At 46.9% G+C, this 24,826-nt stretch overlaps 1 protein-coding gene across 2 annotated transcripts in view; it reads left to right on the top strand.

The window, feature by feature from the left end:
* Positions 1-2,542: 2,542 nt before the first annotated feature.
* CHRM4 (cholinergic receptor muscarinic 4) overlaps positions 2,543-24,826 on the top strand; it is a 38,137-nt gene continuing 15,853 nt past the window's right edge. For both annotated transcript variants that reach the window (XM_073348163.2, XM_073348162.2), the window contains exon 1: positions 2,543-2,773. In XM_073348163.2, the coding sequence (XP_073204264.1) occupies positions 2,719-2,773 (55 nt within the window). In that variant the 5' untranslated portion in view covers positions 2,543-2,718. The remainder of the gene's footprint in view (positions 2,774-24,826) is intronic.

Genomic DNA, 24,826 nt, shown 5'->3' with positions numbered 1-24,826 from the left:
CACTGACGGAGCATTTGAGGACTCAGCACAGGAGTACATAACCTACCCTGGTGCTGAGAAAAGAGAGGGAGGCCATGATTAAAAAAGAACGTGACACTATATTCTTGGAGCGGGGGTTGGTTCTGTTGCAGGGCAGGGACATTTTGAGAGGTTCTGTTGCGGTGGTGGGGCTCTGCTGCAGGGCAAGGCTGCTGTGCTGGGTTCTGTTGGAACACGGGGATTCTGGTTTAGCGCAGGGATCGCCTGCAGTTCTATTGCAGTGCTTGGGTCTTGTGTGGGGTTCGGTTGCAGTGGGCAGTTTCTGTGGAAGGTTTCTCTTACAGGATCTGGGTTCTCTTGCAGGGCAAGGGTTCTACGTGAGTTTATCTTGCAGTGCCAGGGTTCCGTGCAGGTTCCGTTGAGGTGCAGATGTTCTAATGCAGGATTCTCTTGGGAGGCAAATGTTCTCTGTGGGGCTCCTTTGCGGTGCTTGGATTCTCTGTAGGGTCCTGTTGCAGTGCAGGGGTTCTGTTCCAGTGGGGTTCCATCACATCCGCAAGCTCAGGGATACACCTCAGCTTGGGAGATGAACTCTTCCCCTTTGTTGCTCAGTTAAACCGCTGGAAATTCTTCCGAATCTCCTCCTCTCTTCTCCACCTGCATATTCTTTCTGCATATTCCAACAGAGCGCCGGGGTGGTTGGCTAGAGAAGGGGAGATGTTAGAGAAATTAGAAAACCCACTCCTGGCCTGACGAGGCGGGTTCATGGCTATGAACCGTGTAACAGGCGGGGTTCCATTCCCTCAACCCCTTGATTTGGAAGCGCAGTCAGGTCCAATGAGCCAGGAACGCTTCCCAGCTATTAGAGCAGAATGGGCTTTGGGGGAGCGGTGACATGAAGCGAAATGTTCAACTCATCGACTCCTTATTGTGTGTCGCTTCTTTGTGTGCAGCCAGTTTGTGCACCTCGGCGCCTCCCGGAGTCTCTGGCTCTGGAAGAGCGATCCCCGAGCAGACCGCGGGGTCTGCCAGGAGTGACTTCGTTTATGGAAACCCAGGCACTGGCGAGGTTACCTCCGTCCCCTGTCAATGCGCTCTGGGCTGAACGTCGGGTGCGGGGCGCGGGGGAGCAGGCAGGACAGAGGCTGCCCCTGGAGCTGCTTCCCGTCCCAGGGCGCTGAGAATGGCCCTGCCATCAGAGTCCGCTCCCCTCCCCTCCCCCCCGCCCACGCCCCGCAGCCCCCTCCGACTCTGTGGGCCCGGCAGTCTGGGTATCTAACCGGACACTACCCAGCCCCGAGCGGAGGAGATCACACACCCAGGGGATTAGCCCCTGAAAGTGCCCCAGAGCCGAGTCTGCCTGAGCAAAGGCCTGCGCTCTGGGTCCCCACTGATGCCCGGTGAGCTGCGCAGGGAGAGGCCGAGCTCGCTGTCCCAAGTGGGAGCCGGGAGAACAGGGTTTAGGAAGCAGGCGGCCAAGACTCAATTAATCTTTAGTTAGGGAGCTAATCTCATTAGCCCTTGACCAGATGTCTCCGTAATGGAGCCCAAGCCCTGTGCCAGGGGGGTGGGGCAAGGCTGTCTCTCTCCGGAGCCGGGAGAGCCGCTGCCACCGGGGTCCGGCCTGACTCCCTCCCCAGCAGGGCGAGGCAGATCCTGTGCCCTGGGCCGCCGCGCTCTGGGCGCCCTGTGGGCAGCGCACTCGGTCCCTAGCGCCGGCCCGTCAGCGCCGAGGCTCGGTGCTTGGAAAGGCGGGGGGCGGGCCCCCACCGGGGCTCTGCGATCGGCGCCACTCGCCCTAGTTTGTCCCCCTCACACGTCCCTTCGCCGCCACCCCAGCCCGGGAGGTGTCCGGCGCTGAAAGCCCGGGCGCGCCTCCCGGGCCCACAGCTCGTGGGTCCCCGGACTCTGTGTGGCTTGGAAAGCGCAACCCGCCCCCGCGGGCCACACAGCCGCGCGTCCTGCTCCCGGGGCTGCTCCCGCCCCTCGGCTGTGCCCATGGGCGCTGAGCTTGTGGAAAGGGCCGGGCGGTTCCCGCCCCACGCCCCAGGCGGACGGAGGGCTGGGAGCAGAGATTTGACAGAGTCCTCCCCCCTCCCCGGCCACACCGGCTGTATAGGGGCCCCCGCCGGGCCCCCCGAGGCCATTCACGCTGGAGCCAAGGCGGCCTGTGCCCTGCCCTCCAGCGAGCACCTGGGGCCGGCGGCTTCCGGGACGGTGCCTCAGACAAAGGCAAGTAATGGGGGGCATGACCCTGAGCTCCCGCCGCCCGCGCCCTGCCCTGCCCAGTGATGTGCCAGCGGCGAGCCACGGTCCCCTCAGGTTGGGTGAGAGGGGAAAGTAGCGCTCGCAGCCCCGCCGTGATTGGCTGAGGCTCCATTACATCATGGTGCCGGGGCTGCCTCGCTGCTTTTGCTCTTGCTTTTTTTCTTTTTTTCCGCGCGGGGGAGAAAAGTGGGCGCGCGCTAGTTAGCGCCAGAGGGCGGCACATCTGGGCAGGGCTGGGCGCGGGGCGGCCCCGGCAGGAGCGCTGGCCACGCCACGCCGGCCTGGCTCCGGCTCCGGCTCCGGCTCCGGCTCCGGCTCTCTTCGCCTTCCCGGCGCAACCCCGGCTGCCGAGGGAAATGCCCGAGGGAGCCTCCCCTGAAGCGGACTCCGGCGCCTGGGCTCGTTCGCTCTCCTTGGATCGGCACCAGCCCCCCAGCCGCGGGCGCTGCCCGACGTGCGGGAAGATGCACCATGGGCTTTGAGAACGGCACCGGCGCCGCAGCGCTAACGCCGTGGGGGGCGGCCGGTGAGTGAGCTGCTCCCCCCTGGCCGTGCGCGGGGCCGGGAGGCGGAGTGCACGGAGCGATCCCCCGGCCGGGCGTTGGCTGCCCTTTGCCCCGGGCCGGGCGCGCCTGTCTCTTCAGCTCTCCGCCGGGCTTCTGCTTACCACAGTGACCCCCTCCAGCCGGAGCGGGCGCCCGGGGTGCCCTTGGCCAAGGAGTTTGCAGGAGTGGTGGTGGTGTGGGGGCGGGGGATAGCGCAGATTGTATAGTGGGGGGGATTCCCCCGCCGCCCGCCCACTCCCCAAGCGCCCCCTGCTCCTACGTGCCCCCTACTTTGGGGGTGCAGTTAGACGGGGCGGTGGGGGAGGCGATGGCGCCGGGGTACAGAGGTGGTCAAAGGGGTGGGGTCTGCCCCAGTCGCTGCACACAGCGGGGGTTCTCAGGGCAGCCGGCAGCCTCGGGCTCCGGCACTTCCCCGCTTTTCTAGGCTCGTCCCAAGAAGGGGACCGAGGCTCCGGGGTCGGGGAAGGGGCGCACGGGCTTTCCCGCGGCGGGCTGAGGACGCGCTGTCTCTCCGTCAACTTTCCCGGACTCCATTTGCCTAAAAATGGCTTTTCTGTGCTTCTCTCTCGCCTTTGGTAGCTGTCACTTGGCGCAACATCTGGGAAGCGGGGGGGCTCTAGCAGCCAGCGAACCGCTCCAGCTGCTGCGGGGGACGGGGCTAACCCAGATTCCACCAGCCGGCCCCGCCGCCCGGGGCAGCGCCCACGCCGGGCCAGCGAGATTCGGATCGCCCTGGGAAGCGGCTCTCAGGAAAGAGCCACAATGGGTAGCACCTAATTCGGATCCAGTCTACAGCCACGTTAGACTTGTACCCAGCGCAGGAGGCAGTTTTCGCCTAGGGGACCCCGCAATCCGGCCCCAGCGACTTGCACTGGTCCCCTCGCCTTCCCCACCGCCTGCAGCCTCAAGGGCAATCGCCACTAGAGACTCTCCGGCCCCTTATAACAGCACCCAGCAAAGCACGTGGCACTCACCTGGCTGCCCCGCAAGCCTCGGTTCCCCGGGTGCGGAGGGGAGCTCTGGGGACAGGGGGACGCTTCCCCTCTGCAGCACGAGGGCCTACGCAGCCCTGGGCTTGGCGTAGCACTGCTTTCGCCGGGCGCCTGGCCGCGGGCACCGTTCAGGAGCAGTCTGGGCTGTGGAGCTAGCACCCGTGACCCCCTCACAGCTAGCGCGGGACTCAGGGGCACATAGGGCATAAATCAGGGTAGGGAGGACAGGGGGCAGTGTCATTATCAAGCAAACCCGGGATCGTTCCTGTTCCCTTAGACGGAGAGCAAGTGCCTTAGGCAACACCTTTGTTACAATGTGCTGGGCGCTGTACAAACTGGGCCCACATGGTCGCTGTCCGGCAGAGCTGACACACTGATGGAGACAACAAAATAGGAGGGAAGGGGAGCGACGAGCAAATACAAGGGGCTAGGTGGTGATTGGATAAGAGTTTAAGGACCTGTGTGTACAAAGACACTGGGAAATCTGGGATGTGTAATCATGAGCTGTTGTGGATCATGCTTATTGTGTGTCACTGGTATGATATTAAAGAGCAGGGCTGTGTAAATCTACCACTGAAGTATTGTAGAGAGGACAGCTGGAAATATGTATTAGATACCATCTAGTCCTCCCCACTCCCTTGCAGGACACCGGTTGTTCCTTGAAGTCCATTCTCCTGGGCTTTGACTGTCAGTTTTAAATGTCCCCACGGACGAAGAGGCTGGCATGACTCTCCTTATGAGAGGTTTCAGAGTAACAGCCATGTTAGTCTGTATTCGCAAAAAGAAAAGGAGTACTTGTGGCACCTTAGAGACTAACCAATTTATTTGAGCATAAGCTTTCGTGAGCTACAGCTCGCTTCATCAGATGCTCACGAAAGATTATACTCAAATAAATTGGTTAGTCTCTAAGGTGCCACAGGTCTCCTTTTCTTTCTCCTTATGAGATGATTCCTCTCTTTCACCGATCTCACAGTTTGGTTCCCCATTCCCATTCACTTCAGGTTTCTTTTGCTTAATTTCACCTCATTACTTTAATTTTACCCACTGGGCCCATGCTAGGTAATTCCTGCCTTCCTTGGGTTTACTCACTGAAGGTGTAAAGTAAATCAGTGGGGTCGGGTGACTGGTAAGGTGGGATTAGACTATGATGTGTGAATGGACTGGAATTTTCATTTGGGTCACTTTAAACAATGCATTCATTTCTTGTATTGTTCCTTTCAACCACATCCCACCTGGAACGGTGGAAGTGGGTGACATCAGAATGGGCACCAGTAGGCGTTGTGACATCAGCAGCCCTCAGCTTTCTGGAGATATTGTTTGATGTGATGTTTCCATTTCTAAAAAAGACTCCTTTTCCCAGCAGGAAACTGTCTCAAAAGAGACTCCTTTTAAAATGAAAATTGCTCCCGCGGATTTCCTAGCAGAGGGATGATACACCTAGCAAGTGGGGTCTCCTGCTTAGGAGAAGTGAAGGGAGGTGGTTCCTTTCAATCCATGTTCATGCAAAAGATCCTCTCACTCTTCCTGGGACACCAGAGGGGTAAAAGCAATGATTTAGCAGAAGCTGATGTGCACAGATAAGGTGATCTCCTAGCTGCTCTCTTTCCATTCCAATGATACAGGGGTTCTCAGATCTTTTCGTGGCACTTTAAGGGAGAGATTGTTGTATGTCTGTCTTCCCTCTCATTTGCCATCCTGTGAGCTCCATCTCCTCTTCCTTTCACAGCTGTGCTGCCTCTGCCTCCCCTCCCCCTTTCACTGGGGTTCAGAGCATCTATCTTCCTACTGAAAAAAGAACAGGAGGACTTGTGGCACCTTAGAGACTAGCCAATTTATTTGAGCACAAACTTTCGTGAGCTACAGCTCACTTCATCAGATGCATCTGAAGAAGTGAGCTGTAGCTCACGAAAGTTTATGCTCAAATAAATTGGTTAGTCTCTAAGGTGCCACAAGGTGCCTAAGGTGCCTCTAAGGTGCCTAAAGTGCCCTCCTTTTCTTTTTGCGGATACAGACTAACACGGCTGCTACTCTGAAACCTATCTTCCTACTGGGGACCAGATGACTTCCCTGGGGCAAATGATGTTAGGAAAGTACTGAACCCAGTACTGCCAACCCCAAATGAAAAAGTCATGAGCCACCCCCCCCCCCCCAGATCATGAGATTGGTTTAAAATCAGGATATTAGACTGCCAGTTAGGAGCACTGGGCTCAAGACTCTCTCTTTCACAGACTGCCAGTAAGACCTTGTCAAGTCACCGAGGCCCAGCTCCACCAGGGTGTTTTGACTCCTAACTTTCTCTGAAATCAATGGAACTTTGGAGCCTAAACACCTCTGAAGATCTGAGCCTTAGCCTCTCTGTGCCACCATTTGCCATCTGCCAAAGGGGGATAATAGTACTTCCTGGTGGTGCTATGAGGATAAGTCCATTAGAACTTGTAAAGTGCTTGGATACTGTGGTAATAGTGGCCATACAAGTATCTAAGGGTACATCTACACTGCAGTAAAACACCACAGCTGGCCTGCATCAGCTGGCTCAGGCTGTGGGGATATAAAATTGCAGGGTAGACATTTGGGCTCTGGCTGGAGACTGAGCTCTGGGACCCTCCCCACTCAGCGGGTCCCAGCACTTGGGCTTCAGCCTGAGCCCAGACATCTATACTGTAATTTTATAGCCCTATTAGCCTGACTCAGCTGAAATGGGCCAGACACCAGTGTTTTACAGCAGTATCGACATACCCTAAGCCAGTTAGATAGTTTCCTGGAGCTGGGGATTTAAGTAAAACACCAGATATTGGAAGACTCATGTTAAAATTGCAAGAGTTGGCAACCTTACTATATTTTTAGCCTTTTTTTTTTTTTGAACCTCTTCAGTTATTCATTGTCCTTCCTAACCTGACCGGTGGCACACCCAGACAGAGGTCTCCAGTGTGGACTAGCAGTCACAGCTTGTGCTTTTACCAAAAAGCTGGAAAACTACCTTGTTGTTTTCATTGGCACAGTTCATGTTAGCTCAACACCAACTAATGGCACCCATTCCCAGAGAACCAGCTAACACCAGTGCCTGCTTGGGAGACACACCCATTCCAGAGAACCAGCCAGTACCAATTCCCACCTGGTAGAGTCATGCCCATTCCCAGAGAACCTGTGAGGTGATGAACTAGAGCCTGATTAAGCCACATGCAGTGATGAATCATTTCTATGCTAGGCTCTAGCGAATCCACAAGTCAGGAGCTGGTCTGGTGACTCTCAGAGCAGGTATTAAAGCCTCACAGGAGAAACAGTCACTCAATCTGCCTAATGTCACTTCATAGCTTGGTGCACTCCCCTGCTTGATAGCAGTGACAGATACCACAGGACTTAGCTTTTTCCAGCCTGGTTGCCAGCCCTGTACTTGCCTTGTTCTGAGCCTGCTATTAACTCCTGGTTCCAGCATGGACCACTGGCTCTGGTTCTTAGGCAGACTGTCACTGCACCAACCACTGGGCTTGGCCATCCATGTCTCAGTTTCTGGCAGAAGAAGACAAGACCAGTTCTGGTGGTTCTGTTTCCAGAGAACCAGCCAATACTGGGACATGCATGTACATATCCAGTTGTATGAGACACATATATTTAAAAGTGAAGGGTGGTGTTTCTGGCTGTTTAGTTAGAGATTCAAATAGAATGCTGCTCATATGCTAGCCACATGTACTCCATCCTAGGCAGAGCGCAACTGTTATCCCAACAAAACACTCCAGCGTATACTATCTGAAATGGTGCTTGTAACAACCAGCACCACTCCCCTTCCCCATTAACATCAATCTAGATAATCTCTCCCAGGGAGTAGAAATTGTGGGACATTTATTCTGCCTACCTGGAAAGCTCACGCACAAAAGTACAGCAATTTTCTATGGCCAAATGTACGTATATTTAAAGTAATGTTAAGGTTACACATTTAGATGCAGAAAATCAGGGCATGAAGAAATAAAAGCTCTCACAAAGCACAGGTCAGCAGAGCACCTAAGCACTTACTTGAAGCACTTTGCTAAATCAAAGCCATAGTAACATTACTTTGTTCATACTGTACATATTCAGGTGACATTTAATAACATAACTATTAATCAAAAGTATTATGTGCAGTGTCGGTGAGTTAATATTACTAAGTACTATTACTATACTTAACTTTTGCATTCTATTCTTATTTTATTATTATTTCATGGTGCACAAAGGCATGATGGGAACTTTACAGAACTCATCGAAAATTACTGTCCATACCTGAAAGAGAATGCAATGTCAATTTTAGATGAGTGGGTTGTGGGGAAAATGTTGGAGCGGAAGATGGATGGATGGATGGATGGGGAAGGGTAAAGGTTATTATCACAACAGGACAGTTTGTTCTCTCATGTTAGGCACGTGACCACCTCCATAGATTAGTATGTTGTTTTTAATACAAGAAAGCCTAACAGAAATGATTTAGTACTGGCATAATTCATTTATTATGGGCATTGCAGAAGGGGCAGTGTGTTTGTGTTTAAACCTGTCCTCACAAGATTCTAATCATGCACAGTGTTGGGAGCCAGATAGGTACCTGAGAGAGAGAGTTTTTGCATTTCATTGCCTTGTTTTTAATAAGACAGCAAACACCCTATCCCCTCCCCTCCCAAAATGTGGGAAAGATACAAAGGGCCTCTGCATGTTGACACTGAAATTGTGCTAACTATGCTCTGGAGTTCCTCTCTCACTGAGATGTCTGGAGGTCTTGAGAGTAGTGATCCAGGGCCACTGAAGTGAATGGGTTGGCAAGTCCCTGCTATTTTTTCTGCCAGGCTGCGTTAACAGGAAAGCAGCACCTCTAAGAAGAAAGCAGATGAGAACATCTGCAACAGGAGTAGATAGAAAAGTAGGCTATAATTTAAATGTGCCCTCTTTGCATGCATGCTGCCAGATGCCCACACACAAAATGCCATTTTGAGCTTGCATATGGGTAAATTAAGTTTAGCTAGCCACACAGTAAATTAAGTTTGGCTAACACCCAGTAGGATTTTCTCTCACATGGCCAACTGGTACTTTTACCCAGGATCAGAAAATCGGGGCCTTAGTATGCACCTTTTGGAGAATTCTGCTGTCAGTGTGACATGCACTAATTTTCTCCCGCAGATTTTCCCTAAAACAACCTGGGAATAGTAACTTCTTGGGCAAAATAGGTGGGAGCTCCAACATTGGATGTCACAAAGTGGGTGGGGTGTTGGTAGGTTCTGCTATAACCTTAGCAGGTACCTCTTGATTATGTTCAGAAGTGATTTTTTCAAATCACTTATGACTTCTGAGGGTTTATCTCCTTCCCTCCATGATTCCTCCATAGGGACCATTTCTATGGAACATTTAGAGGAATTTTTATTCATCCATATCTGAGTTCAAAGGTGAGCATAATGAAATACTGGAAAAATGCATTCTTCACTCTCCAATAGCTCAAAATCAGCTTGGGGGTGTGTGTGTGGGGGGGGGAAACAATTGTGGGTGGATTCTGAAACCAAGTCTACAATATTTAGTCTAAAGGAGCATTTTTCAGAAAGTTCTGAGAATGGACATATGGATGATAATGAAAGTCCCTATCATGGATGCTGTGGAGTGGTTATAGAGTTCCTGGTCCTCAACAGTTACCAGAGAGGACCAGGATAATATAGAGGGACTTCCCAGTCAGGGAGTTCTCTAGTTGTGGCTCTTTGTGCTTACCTCCTCACCACAGAAACTAGACTCAAAACATACAAATCCCTCTATTTCCCCAGTTTTCTAGCAGATACAGCAAGCATTTCCTTCATCCAGATCTGTCTGCACTTAAACTGTAGCAATACTCACTGGTTGTATAGAGCTTTGTGCATTCAAAGTGCTGTACAAGCATTAATTAACCAGTCTTCACATCCTACCTCAGGGCTCAGGCCCAGATCATCAAAGGGGTTTAGGCACCTAACTCTCAATTTTATAGGGACAATCCCAAAATACAGGGCTTTGTCTTATATAGGTACCTATTACCCCCCACCTCCTGTTCCAATTTTTCACACTTGTTATCGGGTCACCCTACCTAAGTTCCATTGGTTTCAATAGAAGTTAGGTGCCTAATCCCTTTAAGGATCTGGGCCTCAGTCCCTGTTCTGGGTTGAAGAATCATAAATCACCTCATTGGTGTTCCTCCAAAATTGTTTAACTTCCAAGGAGTTCAGATCACCAGTTGAGAAACAGCAGGAACCCTCAAGCTATTCTGGCCAGGTTACTAACCAGGTGTAGGCTGGATGATTGTAGCATTATTGCTTATTTATATAATTATTGTATTAATTAGTTGCAACAAAGTATCGCTTGACCAATTCCAGGCATTTCTGGCCTATGGGAGCACATTAATTCATATGAACTCCATTTAAACCTTTAGTTACTGTATTAACTCACTGTGCATACTGCCTCTCATTTGCATTTCCATCCTGCATATATTCAGAGTAATTCATTTACTGAATTTACAAGCAGGATTTAGGCATTTCATAGGCATATTACTACTTGACCATCTCCTATGACTCTGGGCCAGAAGCTTGGTGACAAGTGGTAGAAGGCTATGCTGCTGCTCCATGCCATGATTTTACTCATGGCAGGGTGGCAGGATAATCAGACATTAATGTGGATGCATAAAGCAGTCCAGCCTCTCCTGAAGAGTCCCCAGTACATCTCATCTCAGTTACCCTGGTCTGCTCCCCCCTTCAGGAGTTCTGCCTCTTGTACTGAGAAGGGAGGAATGACAGCTGAAGGTAAGAAACATACAACCAGGCAACAGTCTTCACTTGCCTTCATGGATACACCCAAACACCATGTGCACAAGCCCTCTCTTTCCCCCAGACACCATCTGTGCACATACCCTTCACACACACGCCCTTCAGTTTGTCACGTCAGTATAATTGATCATGGGCCACAGTGTTAATTTGTGAAATATATTAATATAAAATCCTGGTTCATTTAAAATAGTGGCCTTTGGAGAATTGCTCTCTGTGAGGAGCCTCTGGTGGAGAAACTTGTAGTCAATGGCCTTGACTTTGTGCCACTGTTTACACCCGTAATGGTAGCATAATACACCCACTTGAACTCTAATGATGTTCAGAGGCTTGAACTTGAGTGATGGCTCATCATACACTCATCTCACTTTACTTTGCCATGAAGTTGACTGTACTGTCAAAGCCCCTAAATGGTGCTGCTATGGATACAACGTCCTATTGCTATGACAACCCAGAGGTCACTAAGGGAAGTCCTGCAAATAAGAGTCCTGTTAGCAACATAATCACTCTCTTTACCTATACTCTATGACTCCATCCTGTCCTACACCATTCCTGCTTTGCTTAGCTTGACTCAATTCTTCTCTTCAAATTGTGCAGCCACACACTGATCACAGACTCCCGCAGCATCTGTCTGGGTGAAATCTTCCCGATGCAAAGGATCTGTGCACTACTTACATTTTCCAAATAGGGCATGAGAGAGACCAAAGCATTGGCTTTTTGCTTGTCCTCTGGACAAGGGTGAATTTCATCCTATGTATGGGGTGTGTTGGTTCTCAGGGTACCAAGGACTGTGAGTCACTTTGTTAGCCCCCTGCCTCCAGCATGAGGGACATTTGTTTATGCTTAGCTGGGTGTCAGCTCCCTGACACCACCAGCCTATTACTAACCCAAGCACTCTCCTCTGGGAAATGCTAGAGGGGTTAGCATTTTCAGGTTAGCAATAGGTATACCCCAGTCCCTGAGTCCCTTTGAACCAGCCCCTTATCCACTGAACACTCACAGAAATACCAAGTGTGCTGTCCCCCAGCGAATAATGTACACACCAGCTTATATGATTCAACTCAAGATCAGCCCCTTGCTTAATATCACAGCACTTAGATATATTGATAGTGAAAACAAGGATAAGTTTATTACCAAGGTTTCAAGAGATAGTGAGTAAGAATAATGGAACTAAAAGGTTACATATAAAACAAAATCATAACATGCTTTCTGGAGACTAATCTTAACAGGCTTACCTCCTGTCTAAAGAAGTTTACCTCACCCCACAACATCCTCTGCAGAGTTTCATAGAATCATAGACTATTAGGGTTAGACGAGACCTTAGGAGGTCATGTAAAGACCAACACCAACTAAATCGTCAAAGCAGGACCAACACCAACTAAATCATCCCAGCCAAGGCTTTGTCAAGTCGGGCCTTAAAAACGTCTAAGGATGGAGATTCCACCACCTCCCTAGGAAACCCATTCCAGTGCTTCACCACCCTCCAAGTGAAATAGTGTTTCCTAATATCCAACCCTGTAATAATTTTCATTGCCCTCCGCTGGACTCTCTCCAGTTTGTCCACATCCCTTCTGTAGTGGAGGGACCAAAACTGGACGCAATACTCCAGGTGTGGCCTCACCAGTGTCGAATAGAGGGGAATAATCACTTCCCTCGATCTGCTGGCAATGCTTCTACTAATACAGCCCAATATGTCGTTGGCCTTCTTGGCAACAAGGGCACACTGCTGACTCATATCCAGCTTCTCGTCCACTGTAATCCCCAAGTCCTTTACTGCAGAACTGCTGCTTACAGTCCGTCCGCAGCCTGTAGCAGTGCATGGGATTCTTCCATCCTAAGTGCAGGACTCTGCACTTGTCCTTGTTGAACCTCATCAGATTTCTTTTGGCCCAATCCTCCAATTTGTCTAGGTCACTTTGGACCCTATCCCTACCCTCCAGCGTATCTACCTCTCCCCCCAGCTTAGTGTCATCTGAAAACTTATGATGGGTAATTAATCCTATCATCCAGATCATTGGGAAAGATGTTGAACAAAACTGGCCCCAGGAGCGACCCTTGGGGTACTCCGCTTGATACCGGCTGCCAACTAGATATTGAGCCATTGATCACTACCCATTCAGCCTGACAATCTAGCCAGCTTTTTATCCACCTTATAGTCCATTCATCCAATCCATACTTTTTTAACTTGCTGGCAAGAATACTGTGGGAGACAGAATCAAAAGCTTTGCTAAAGTCAAGATATATCATATCCACTGCTTTCCCCATATCTACAGAGCCAGTTATCTCATCATAGAAGGCAATCAGGTTGGTCAGGCATGACTTGCCCTTGGTGAATCCATGTTGACTGTTCCTGATTCCCTTCCTCTCCTCCAAGTGCTTCAAAATGGATTCCTTGAGGACCTGCTCCATGATTTTGCTGGGGACTGAAGTGAGGCTGACCAGTCTGTAGTTCCCCGAGTTCTCTTTCTTCCCTTTTTAAAATATGGGCACTAGATTTTCCTTTTTCCAATCGTCCAGGACCTCTCCCGATCACCACAAATTTTCAAAGATAATGGCCAATGGCTCTGCAATCACATCTGCCTGGGATGCATTATATTTGGACCCCTGGACTTGTGCACATTTCAACAAAGGTTGGCTGAGAACTCATTTTCATGACTGTAAATGCACTGCTCATTTACTTCCCGGTGCAGGATCAAGGGGCATCTTCTTTGCCTTTTACTTATATCTTGAAAGTTCGTTGTCTCTACTCAGTAAGATAGGTTTCAGAGTAGCAGCCGTGTTAGTCCGTATTCGCAAAAAGAAAAGGAGTACTTGTGGCACCTTAGAGACTAACAAATTTATTTGAGCATAAACTTTCGTGAGCTACAGTTCACTTCACCGGATGCATTCAGTTTTTCCACTGAATGCATCCGATGAAGTGAGCTGTAGCTCATGAAAGCTTATGCTCAAATAAATTTGTTAGTCTCTAAGGTGCCACAAGTACTCCTTTTCTTCTTTCAGTAAGGATAAGAACCCAGGGCTTATTTTCCTGTGTGCTGCTTCTCTATTGATTTCACATCTCCCTGCTGACTTCACATGTAAATGGATATCCATTGTGTTAACTTACAATGCTTAATCTGCATCTCAACAGAGAGACAGGTGAATAAGCATCCCTGCCTGACAGAAAACCTGTTTGTCAATTCTGTCTTGATAAGAGATTTGAAACTATCCATACAAAGTATTGGTATATACATTTCACAATCGTATTGACCAGTATGTGATCCTGGCTTTCATTTAAGACCTCACATGATATTCTTTGATACCAGAATGTACCTACCAGACATGGGACATTCCTATACCCCCCTTGTCAGTTGGCATTAAGGGGTTCTTGGGTCAGATTAGACATGAAGAAATTCTTCTGGAAAGTTTATACTTTAAGGCAAACCCCTGTGTAGTCCACAGCAAATTGGATCTAAATTCCATGTTAAAGTCCTTGGATAATGTGGCACTCTGGTGCAGGAGAGTGGAATTCTGTGGCACCTTCATGTACATTATAAAATTAAGTTTTTAAAAAACTGAATTAAATATGATAATGAATAATCCAGCCAGAACAGTAGGCTATGTGTTACCGTTATTGATATTAAATTCATTTATTTGACATCCCCACATTTGCAGGTTTCAACTTGCACCAGAGTTTTGTATTGACAATGCCTAACTGCACAATAGAAGCTGTCAGAAAAGGGTTTGGTAGCTGGATTTGGAATCATCAAGTCTTTTGGCATAGGAGGTGGGTGGGAAGCAGTTTAGATTTGTAAAATAAACACATTGTTTTGATGTTTTGCAACAGTGTTCACCAGTGAAATAGTTAACAATGTCATCTTTAGGTTCAAGAGTTAATGCTCCATTGATATGACCATAGCAATTCACATTTCTTGGAGTATTGTTTTAGGCTCTCTGCAAACACAGGAACATTTTAGTGCATTGTTTACACTGTGGGACATTTTCAAGATTTTCTAGAAATGTAAAATTCTAGAAATGTAGTTTAAAAAAAGCAAAATGCAGATTTGGGAGTACTATTCTGGGTAAGGTGAATCTCACTGCCAATGCTGCAGTTGCTTATTTCTGGAAATGTGGGGCCCTACTTTAAAGATCTCTCCACACTTGGAAAACGACCTGTGTTGAGATTGTTTAGGCCCCCTGCACTGGTAATGAGAATGTTTTGACTCCTGTCTGGATGGGACCAATCCAGTTTTAGTAGATGTACAGAAAGCATGATTGAGATTTAGAGGGCTATCGTGTACATCATGATTACTGGAGTGGTGCTGAAAACAATTTGAACCCATCTCTATTAGCAGTTTGTGGGGGAGGAGGGGAATGGGGAACTCCTGTTGTTGACAACCATTGGTTAGCAATAGATCATCTTCCAAGAGTAGAGAGTTCCTGAAACTGTCTAGCTCTGGATCCATCTTTTTGTTATATGTGTGTTCAGTGCCTAGTGGAAGGAGACCCTGATCCCTGACTGGGGTCTCTTGGAATTACCATAATGAAAATAATGAGTAATAATAGCTTTTATGCTCCACAGTAAGAAATATCTTCACAGCTGCTACATTAACTCATAAAAGGGACTAGCTGGATCTCCAGATGAGAGAAGCTGCTAAATTCTGGGAAGGTCAAGACCAGAGACCTGAAGTGTCTCATTCAGCCATCCCTAGAGTCTGCCAAACAGCTAAAAAACTGGGAAAAATAAGCCAGGGGGAAGCAGGATCTCTTTTTAGAAAAAGCAACTTTATTCTACTACGTAATGGAACTGGGAATATTCACAACTATTTTCTTTTGTGCTTCTACTCATGCTGGCAATTTGGCATCTCATTATTTTCACACTTCCATGCTAGCAGCTACTATACTATGCTCAAATAAATGGGTTAGTCTCTAAGGTGCCAGAAGTCCTCCTTTTCTTTTTGCAAATACAGACTAACACGGCTGCTACTCTGAAACCTACTATACTAGGGTGCACCATTGCAGGAGTGCTAATGTTCATGCTGCCTAGCAATCGGGTTCCCAGCCCGATTAAGCTATTACTGCTGAGACGCCTGGAGTCTGTGCCAGCATGTGCCTACATTGACCGTTGCTGGAGAGCTCATTGCTGCAGCCAGCAGGAGCCACTAGGGAATGAAACAGTGACATATTTACAGGAAATTACTTTTGGTGATTTTTTTTCAGATCTGTAAAACTTTTGGGGATTCTTCTGCAGTGGCTATTTCCTACTCTATGATCTTTCTAGCTGAATAGCCTGAAAGTTCAATTTCTTTGCAATAACCCTCTAGAAAAGGAGGGAGTTGGTATTTAAGTTATTGATGTTATTCATGGACATACTTTTGCAGGGCCCATTTTAAAGTTATAATTATCCAGAAGAGCTCAGCATCTAGAGAGTTAACTGGGTTTTCTGATGCCAAGCCCCATATCACTTTGTATATTGTTAAAGGAAAGAAATTGCCTGCCTGGTCCTAACAAAAGCATCACAAAAACACCTGCTCTTCATGGCTTGAAGTTTTGTGCATTCACTAAATTGTCACACTATCCTTGAGACCACTTGGAAACAGCTACAGCTGATTCAGACTGTAGCCTCTTGATCCTATTGGGATCCAGAAAGTGGGCGGGCCTGAGCTCCCCCACCCCACTGGCACCTATGATCCCCTCACTCCCCCACATGTGGAGCTGGTCCTCTGAGGCCCCCTGAACCCAGCCCACGACCCCCCCCAGCTCCTTCCCCCTCTTCGTGCGGGGCTGGTCCAAGCCTCCCCTTTCCCCACCCTGTGTGCAGGGCTGATGATCAGTTGGCAAGAGTAAACAGGACAAATGCCCAGTTTTGTCAAAAAAAAAAAAAAGTCAGGACAGCGGGACACGGCCTAAAAAAGGGACTGTCGCGGCCAAAACGGGACGTATGGTCACCCTACTGAAAGGTAGCTCCCAGAACTGGGCACAATACTCCAGCTGAGGCCTTACCAGCACAGAGTAAAGTGGAAGAATTACTTCTTGTGTCTTGCTTACAACACTCCTGCTAATATGTCCCAGAATAATGTTTGCTTTATTTTGCAACAGGGTTACACTGTTGACTCATATTTAGCTTGTGATCTGCTATAATCCCCAGATCCCTTTCCGCATTGCTCCTTTCTAGGCAGTCATTTCCCATTTTGTATGTGTGCAAGTGATTGTTCCTTTCTAAGTGGAGTACTTTGCATTTGTCTTTATTGAATTTCATCCTATTTACTTCAGACCATTTCTCTAGTTTGTCCAGATCATTTTGAATTTTAATTCTGTCCTCTGAAGTCCTTGCAACTCCTCCCAGCTTGGTATTCTCCACAAAGTTTATAAATGTACTCTCTATGCCATTATCTACATAATTTATGAAGATATTGAACAGAACTGGACTCCTCCAGGACCCCACTTGATATGCCCTTCCAGCCTGACTGTGAACCACTGATAACTACTTTTTGGGAATGGTTTCCAAACAGTTATGCACCCACTTTATAGTAGCTTCATCTAGGTTGTATTTCCGAAGTTTGTTTATGAGAAGGTCATGTGAGACAGTATCAAAAGTCTTACTAAAGTCAAGATATACGACATCTACTGCTTCCCCCCTATCCACAAGGCTTGTTACCCTATCAAAGAAAGCTATTAGGTTGCTTTGACATGATCTGTTTTTGACAAATCCAAGCTGACTGTTACTTATCACCTTATTATCTTCTAGGTGTTTGCAAATTGCTTGATTATTTGCTTCATTATCTTTCCAGGTACTGAAGTTAAGATGACTGGTCTGTTATTCCCCTGGTTGTCCTTGTTCCCCTTTTTATAGATTGGCACGATATTTGCCCTCCTTCTGTCCTCTGGAATCTCTCCTGTCATTGCCATCCACAAGTTTTCAAAGATAATTGCTAACTGTTTGTTGCCATTCTTGGCTCAGGTAAAGGCCGTCAGTTCAGTGTTTACTGAGGGTGACGTTATTTGTTCTGCATGCTGGGGATGAGTCTGTTTGTGGTGCCCCCTACATTTGGAATGCCCTCCCATTTATCATCCACTGGCCACTTCACTCTCCTCATTCCAATCTCTCCTCTAGGTTCATTTCTATCTATAATATCAAGTACTAACTCCTGAAAACCCATGGAAACTGAAGCTCCATGCAAGGGAGCATGATTAATCCAATTACCACAGGATCGTGTTGTTGTCACCCTCATCCTTTCTTGCCCTTGCCCCCTCCCCATCCTATTACCCCTACTCGTTGTGCTATGTTTAATATAAATCTTCAAGGCAGGAACCTATAGCTTGCTGCTTAGAGGGCAGACTTATTTATGCTGAACTGCCCTAGAACGGGTGGTCTTATAGCTTCAACCCAGGAGTATAAAAGAATTTGAGGTTTTATCTGAGGCAGAGGGAACTAGGGCCAGGGACAGAAGAGGTTCTTTTGGGAAAGCAGTTAAGTGCAAAAGAAAGGTTAGGCTGAGGTTATTTTGTTGCCATTTAAGTCACACTTTATATTAAGGTTCCATTTATAAATAGTTTACAAAGGTTTAATAAATGAATAATAGATGTTTTAATAGCTAGTTAATCAATTGTTATAGATTATATGCTCCAGCAGGGCAATAAATTATTTATAACAGTGGCTTATAACCTATAATACCTTCTACTGATGTGCTTGTTAACCATCTCTAATGCAGGTGGCTCATGTCTCTCACATTCGTATAACAATGAAACCTTAATATAAAGTTAGCCATAAAGGCAAACACAGCCAGAAGCGGGGGTTTGGAGCAAACCTAGTGTGTGTAACTGTTTTTGCCCATTTGTGACTCAAGTGACCAGTCAATGTTTGAGGCCCTGTGGGTGTTCCAGCTGGGTGCAGAAATTGGTGATAATTAGGTATTTCTTTGACGCAGTTATGTTTATTCACAAAGAATGCACAACATCCTGAGTGCAGAGGGAATCAAATAGCAGAAAACAGCTTCTTTTGCTCACAGCAGAAAGAGCACTCTTTTAGCCTGCTCCCCTGATCAATAAGCTTCTTTCCAGGTTTCATCCAGGGTCAGCCACCATGCTTTCAGCTTCTCAGGCTGTCTCTCTCTCTGCTGGTTCTCCTCTGTTCTCAGTTTCTGTGAGATCTCTCTTCCCACACACACACACATACCGAAAACAATACTCAGCCAAGAGCTCCTGGGTGGGTTCACACATGCCTTTTGTCTTAGGTGGGGGCTTATGCTTACTGTTAGGTGTGAAGCCTTAATGGGGTTTTAACTCAACCCATAACAAGGTTTCACTCAGCTCATAACAACACCCCCATCTCAGCTTTGTTTATCATCCTGATGAGGCCTAAAATGGTGACACCTAACAACAACCCATCCCAAACAGAAAAAAATAAATAATTTAACGAATTAAAAATAATACATGGTTACATATTTACATATGTACAGTATCTTTCTGTCAGGATAGTTTCACATCAACAACATAAACAAATTTTGTTCTCAACCAAATCTGGGGCTTTTTTCTCCCTGGACTTCCTGTCAAATGCCAGGGAGGGATCCCTTTCAGTCAGCCTGAGGAACACAAAGGAAGTATTTTTTCACACAACTCACAGTCAACCTGTGGAACTCCTTGCCAAAGGATGTTGTGAAGGTCGAGCTAAGACTCTAACAGTGTTCAAAAAATAACTAGAAAAATTCATGGAGGAAAGGTCCATCAATGGCTGTTAGCCAAAATGGGCAGGGATGGTGTCCCTAGCCTCTGTTTGCCAGAAGCTGGGAATGAGCGACAGGGAATGGATCTCTTGATTACCTGTTCTGTTCATTCCCTCTGGGGCACTTGGCAGTGGCCACTGTCGGAAGACAGGATACTGGGCAAGATGGACCTTTGGCTGTTCTTATATTCTAATGTATTGTTTCTCAGGAATTTGCTGTCTGAGGCATAATCTACCCATTCTGTCTGACTGGGGGATTCACCTCTGAAACAACTTTTCTAGCCTCAACTTCCACAGCTATTCTCTTAGATTCAGGGGGCAGCCAAGCTGACATCCTGCCCCCCTAACTGGAAGCACTGCATCTGTGTCCAATATGAAAGGGTTTTGAAACATGGATAGCCCAAGACAGATTAAGTCACAAGAGCCTTTTTCACCTATGAAAATGCAAAATCACAACCTGCAGCCCATTGAAATGATTTCCCTTCTTTTACTATGTGCTGCCTGTCACTAACATTCAGCTAAGGAACAGGAATCTGTTCCTGATTCAGCTAAGATTTCCCCCAAGACTCTTGGTCTCAAAATAGGTTTAACTACTTGCCATCTTTCCCTTTCTGGAAAGCTACCACAGTAGGTTGCTGTTATAGTGGTTTCTGCCCCCATGGGCAGGACAATTTGTTCACTGCATACCAGTTGCCTACAAACCATTGTCTCACCTGGGCCATATCTTTCAAGGGAATTTCCACAGACTGTATTTGTCAGACACCTTTCCTAGTATTGTTTCCACGATTATTAGCTATAATGAAATCTAAGCCAATTATTAGCTCATCCATTATTTCAGCCATCCAGACTTCTTGCTTGAATTTCAGAGGTCCAATCTTCAAACCCAATTTTCCCACTTTTTAGATGGGTGCCCTTTACCCAGTCACTGTCTCCATTCAGACCAATCAGATGGTTCAGTTCTGGATCCCTTGTTTCCTGCCTTTTTAGTGTGTCTGGTCTAATAACTATTGTGTCTGAGCCAGCGTCCACTATCCCTATACCCATCACACATCCTGTTATGCCCTCAATAGCCAAACTCCCGTTATTGCCCTTTAGCTGCCCAGATCTATACAAAACCTGTGGGGCTGATCCTTGTACCTCTTCCAAACTTTGCTCCTTCGGCTTGGTGTTCCCCCATTTCCTGAACTGGGAGAGACGCTTTAACTAGACACTTATGACAGTCTGTCTTGGCCTGACTTAAATTTATTGCGACTTTTTTTTGTGGCCAATTTTCTTTCAGTACCAGCATTTAACTGAACTATTTCCTTTAATTTTGCATCATTGCTAATTTCCATTGTTTTACAAACCAAATTGATCATTTGTTCTAATTGTTCAATATGGTCATTAAACAGATTAGAATCCCCTCCTTCATCATATATATTAGGCACAGAACTGTACTTCCAGGTGTTATGGTAATCAGCTTCCATCATCCTCACAACCAGCTGCTTGCTCTTCTGGTGCACAGCCTCAAGGAAAGATTCAAGTTCTGGGGCAAATTCCACAGCCTCCTGGGGTGTCTTTGGCCTCCTTTCACTGATCTTGATCTGCGAATCCAAGTCCAGCTGAACATCTATAAATCGGTCCATTGCCAGCCTATCCTGGAAGGCTGGTTGTACCTGGATATGCCAGGAACATACATCTCTACAGGTCCTCTGCCAGTTAAGGAGGGGTTTCTTCTTTCCATCTTCTTCTAGATCTCAGCTGTGCCCTGGGCAGCTTAGCTATAAACCATATGTTCACGGCTTGTACCAGGTTTGGAGAACTCAGTCCCTTTTCTGGCGGTAAGTTCTGTAGCACCATCAGAGCTGGGCCACCAAAGTTGGCTGCTAGTAAGCCCCTTTCTGTCCCTCCTCCCAGCCATTTATTTGAGCTATAAAGTTGAACTGAGCCAAATAAGCTTCCCAGGGAGTTTTCCCCTCCAAGATAGTGGGACTTTTGCATTATTTGAGCTGGGTCAGCCCAATCTCTCCCCTTTGGACCTCTCTGCGTTACAAATGGGGTAGAAAACTGTTGTGTCTCCTCTTACCCAAGTCCTCTGCCTGGCTCAATTTCTCACCCAGGTGGCTGCCTTCCATGGTGTTCTGTGACCCTTTGATTTCCTTCTGGAGCTGAATTTTCAGTTCTTAAGTCCTATCTGCAGCTCATCTCTGGTAGCAAGTTCCAGGTTGGCTACAGCTTGCCTGGTCTCCAATATTTTATGGAAAAACATCTGATCTATGGAACTTAGGTTGTTGGTCACCTCTTTTCTGTCTTGCCATTTTAGCCTGGGAGATTTGCAGCTGGGCTTCCCAACCTGTCTGGACGCTTTGTAGTTGCTCCAACAGAGATTTGACCTCCGCCCGCAAGGCAACCCTCAGTTCCCTCTGGGACCGTCCAGATTCAGTTTTAGTTCCTTTGTAAAACCTCCAGGCTTTGATTTAAACTCTTTTGTGACATCTTCAGCTCCTGTTTTGGGGCTTCTTTGAAATCCTGTCGGTGCTTGGTGATTTCTGCAAGAACCCCCATTATTTGCTCCATCTTGGGTCAATAGGAATACCAGCTCACAAGCTCTCTCCTTGGAAAGTGGATCCTGTGGTACTCCTATTCGAGGTGACAGCTAGTAAAAATTTAGGGCCCTGGGGATGTTTGATAGATTGTGGGATTTTCTTTGATGCCATCTTGCTTATTTACAGGAATGTACAAAGGCCTGTATCTCTGAATGCAGAAGGAACTAAGAACAAACAGAATGGTTTCTTAGCTTATAGCCTGCAAGCACCATTAGCCAACACCAGATTCAAAAGGTCTCTAGCTTTTTCCAGGGTCACACTGTACTTACAAAAAGAAAAGGAGTACTTGAGGCACCTTAGAGACGAACAAATTTATTTGAGCATAAGCTTTCATGAGCTACAGCTCACTTGTGTCTGACACCATCAAGCATCCGATGAAGTGAGCTGTAGCTCACGAAAGCTTATGCTCAAATAAATTTGTTCGTCTCTAAGGTGCCACAAGTACTCCTTTTCTTTTTGAGAATACAGACTAACACGGCTGCTACTCTGAAACCTGTCACTGTACTTACAGGCTCCTGATTGGTTTTCTTGCTTCTCCCTTTCTGTTCTTGTCTGTTCTCAGTTCCTTTCTCTCTCATTCATCTCCTCCACCCATACTCAGCCAAGAGCATCTGGGTGGGTTCAGGTTTCAGAGTAGCAGCCATGTTAGTCTGTATTCGCAAAAAGAAAAGGAGTACTTGTGGCACCTTAGAGACTAACCAATTTATTTGAGCATAAGCTTTCGTGAGCTACAGCTCACTTCATCAGATGTCACATCTTTTGTCTTAGGTAATGGCTTATACTTAAATGTGTGTTAATTGAAGGGTGAGTTCACACCTATCAATCTCAATGGGGTTTTAACTCAACTAATAATAAAGCTTCACCTTAGCTTTCTTATTATATCACTGTTAGGAGCAGGATGGGGAAAGCCATCTGCTTAGAGGCTCATGCCTGTTTACTTGTACAGAGAGGTGCCTAGCACTGTTCTGAGCACTGAAATGGAATAAATTAATACTAATTAATTTGCTTTGATTAATTAATTTGATATGATTTTAACGAACATGCTCTATTGTCGCCAGCAGGCAACTTTCATGGGCGCATTTTTAAAAACTGAAAAATCAATCAATCAAGTAGAACTGTAATTCTCAACCCTCCCTCCTGCCACCATTCAACCAGCCTTCCTAATGAACCATGAGTGCCACCAGCCTGTCTCCCTGCCTGCAGCCTGCCCACAATCAGACCTTCCAGTCACCTGAATACTTGGCGTTGCCCATGTGGTTTGGAGGAGTGGGAGACTTAAAGACTGATGACAAACAGCATGTGTGTGTATTGTAATTTTGTTTTCACTTCTCAGAATTGGTCATATAAATAGGAAAAAATCATGAATAATTTACTCAATGAAAAAAATGCCCTACCCCCATGCTATAAATTATTTGCAATGAGTAATTCTACCAGCTCTTTCACTGATCTATTGTTTATAGATGGGTAAGGAGTTAAAAGGGATGCCTTCCAGTATGAAACTGCCAAGTCCGGGGCATTCCTGACAGTGCAAGAGGGGTGACTGCATTTTAAATGAGCAAATACAATTGAACGCTGGTGAACTATTGATTCACCTTTTCTTTTCCTTCTCCGTCTTTCCATTTATTTCCCACATGTTAATTATCCAGAGATCACTGGCACTTGTGTCTGACACTATCAAGCACTGAACCCTCCCTGCCTGTATGAAATCTGGCCAATTCACTTTGCTAGGAATAGAACCACATTCTTTATTCTTTCTGTCTATCTATCATATTGCCAAGGTGCCTATTACTGGTATCTAAGAGCTACATTTTCACACTCTCTCAGGGGTGTGAATCTGTCATCTAGAACAATCGCTCACTACATGTAAAGCAGTGCCATGACTCAGTAACTAATTAACGACTATTAGATAAAGCTATTATCACTACAAACCATCACCCAGTTCAGTCTCTCTCTCTCTCTCTCTCTCTCTCTCTGTCACACGCACACACACACACACACTCCATAAACAAATACTCATTTATCATTCTCTCTCCCCCCTCACTCTTCTTTCTTGCTCTCTTCCTTTCTCCCTCTTCCTTTCCCCTCCTTTCCTGAGAGCTTAGTTATCTGCCTGTGCTAATGCTAAAACCTGCATTGCATTTGCAGTTTAACATGACAGAACTAATCCCATTAGATTTTTACCCTCTCGGCACTTTTAGGAGAACAGAGATAAATAGCAAAAGGCTGGGAACCAGGGTGAAATGACTCTTGCTGGGGCCTTCACAGCTTTGGGCAAATTCCTTTGTCTCTGTCTCTAACCAAAATATGAAACCTGATTTGTTCTGACCTTTCATTAACGCCCGACCTTTAACCCTCAATGCTATAACTGCAACAAACACTTTCTTCAGCTGAACATGTTGGAGTCAGTGTCCCAGGCACTGTGGCTTTGTCTTCATTGCTAAACAAGGGGTATTCTTACTGTGGGATGACTAATGTGGATTAGGTTTCAGAGTAACAGCCCTGTTAGTCTGTATTCACAAAAAGAAAAGGAGTACTTGTGGCACCTTAGAGACTAACCAATTTATTTGAGCATAAGCTTATGCTCAAATAAATTGGTTAGTCTCTAAGGTGCCACAAGTACTCCTTTTCTTAATGTGGATTAGCTCTCTCACTTCAAAATCCTGGTGAAGACAAGGGCAGGTAGCTTCTACCTTGTGGTGAGATCAGCACTATCCCCTTTACCTGGGGTTGACTTTGCCTAGCTACATTACTGTCACTGTCCAATGTCCTGGTGATGAGTGATGTAGAAAGCCTACATAGATAAAGAGAGAGCTAGATTTCCCCATGGCCTCCCCACACGTACTGTGCCAGATGGCTCCAGTGAAGCCAGGAAGTGCACCAGCACTGTGGGAAAAGTGCAAGTTCTTTCTCCTCATCACCAGACCAAAATATGTCAATATCAAACCCTACC

Source organism: Lepidochelys kempii, chromosome 6, assembly GCF_965140285.1.
Source record: "Lepidochelys kempii isolate rLepKem1 chromosome 6, rLepKem1.hap1, whole genome shotgun sequence".
Lineage (NCBI taxonomy): Eukaryota > Metazoa > Chordata > Testudines > Cheloniidae > Lepidochelys > Lepidochelys kempii.
This window is presented reverse-complemented; position numbering and strand designations above follow the sequence as displayed.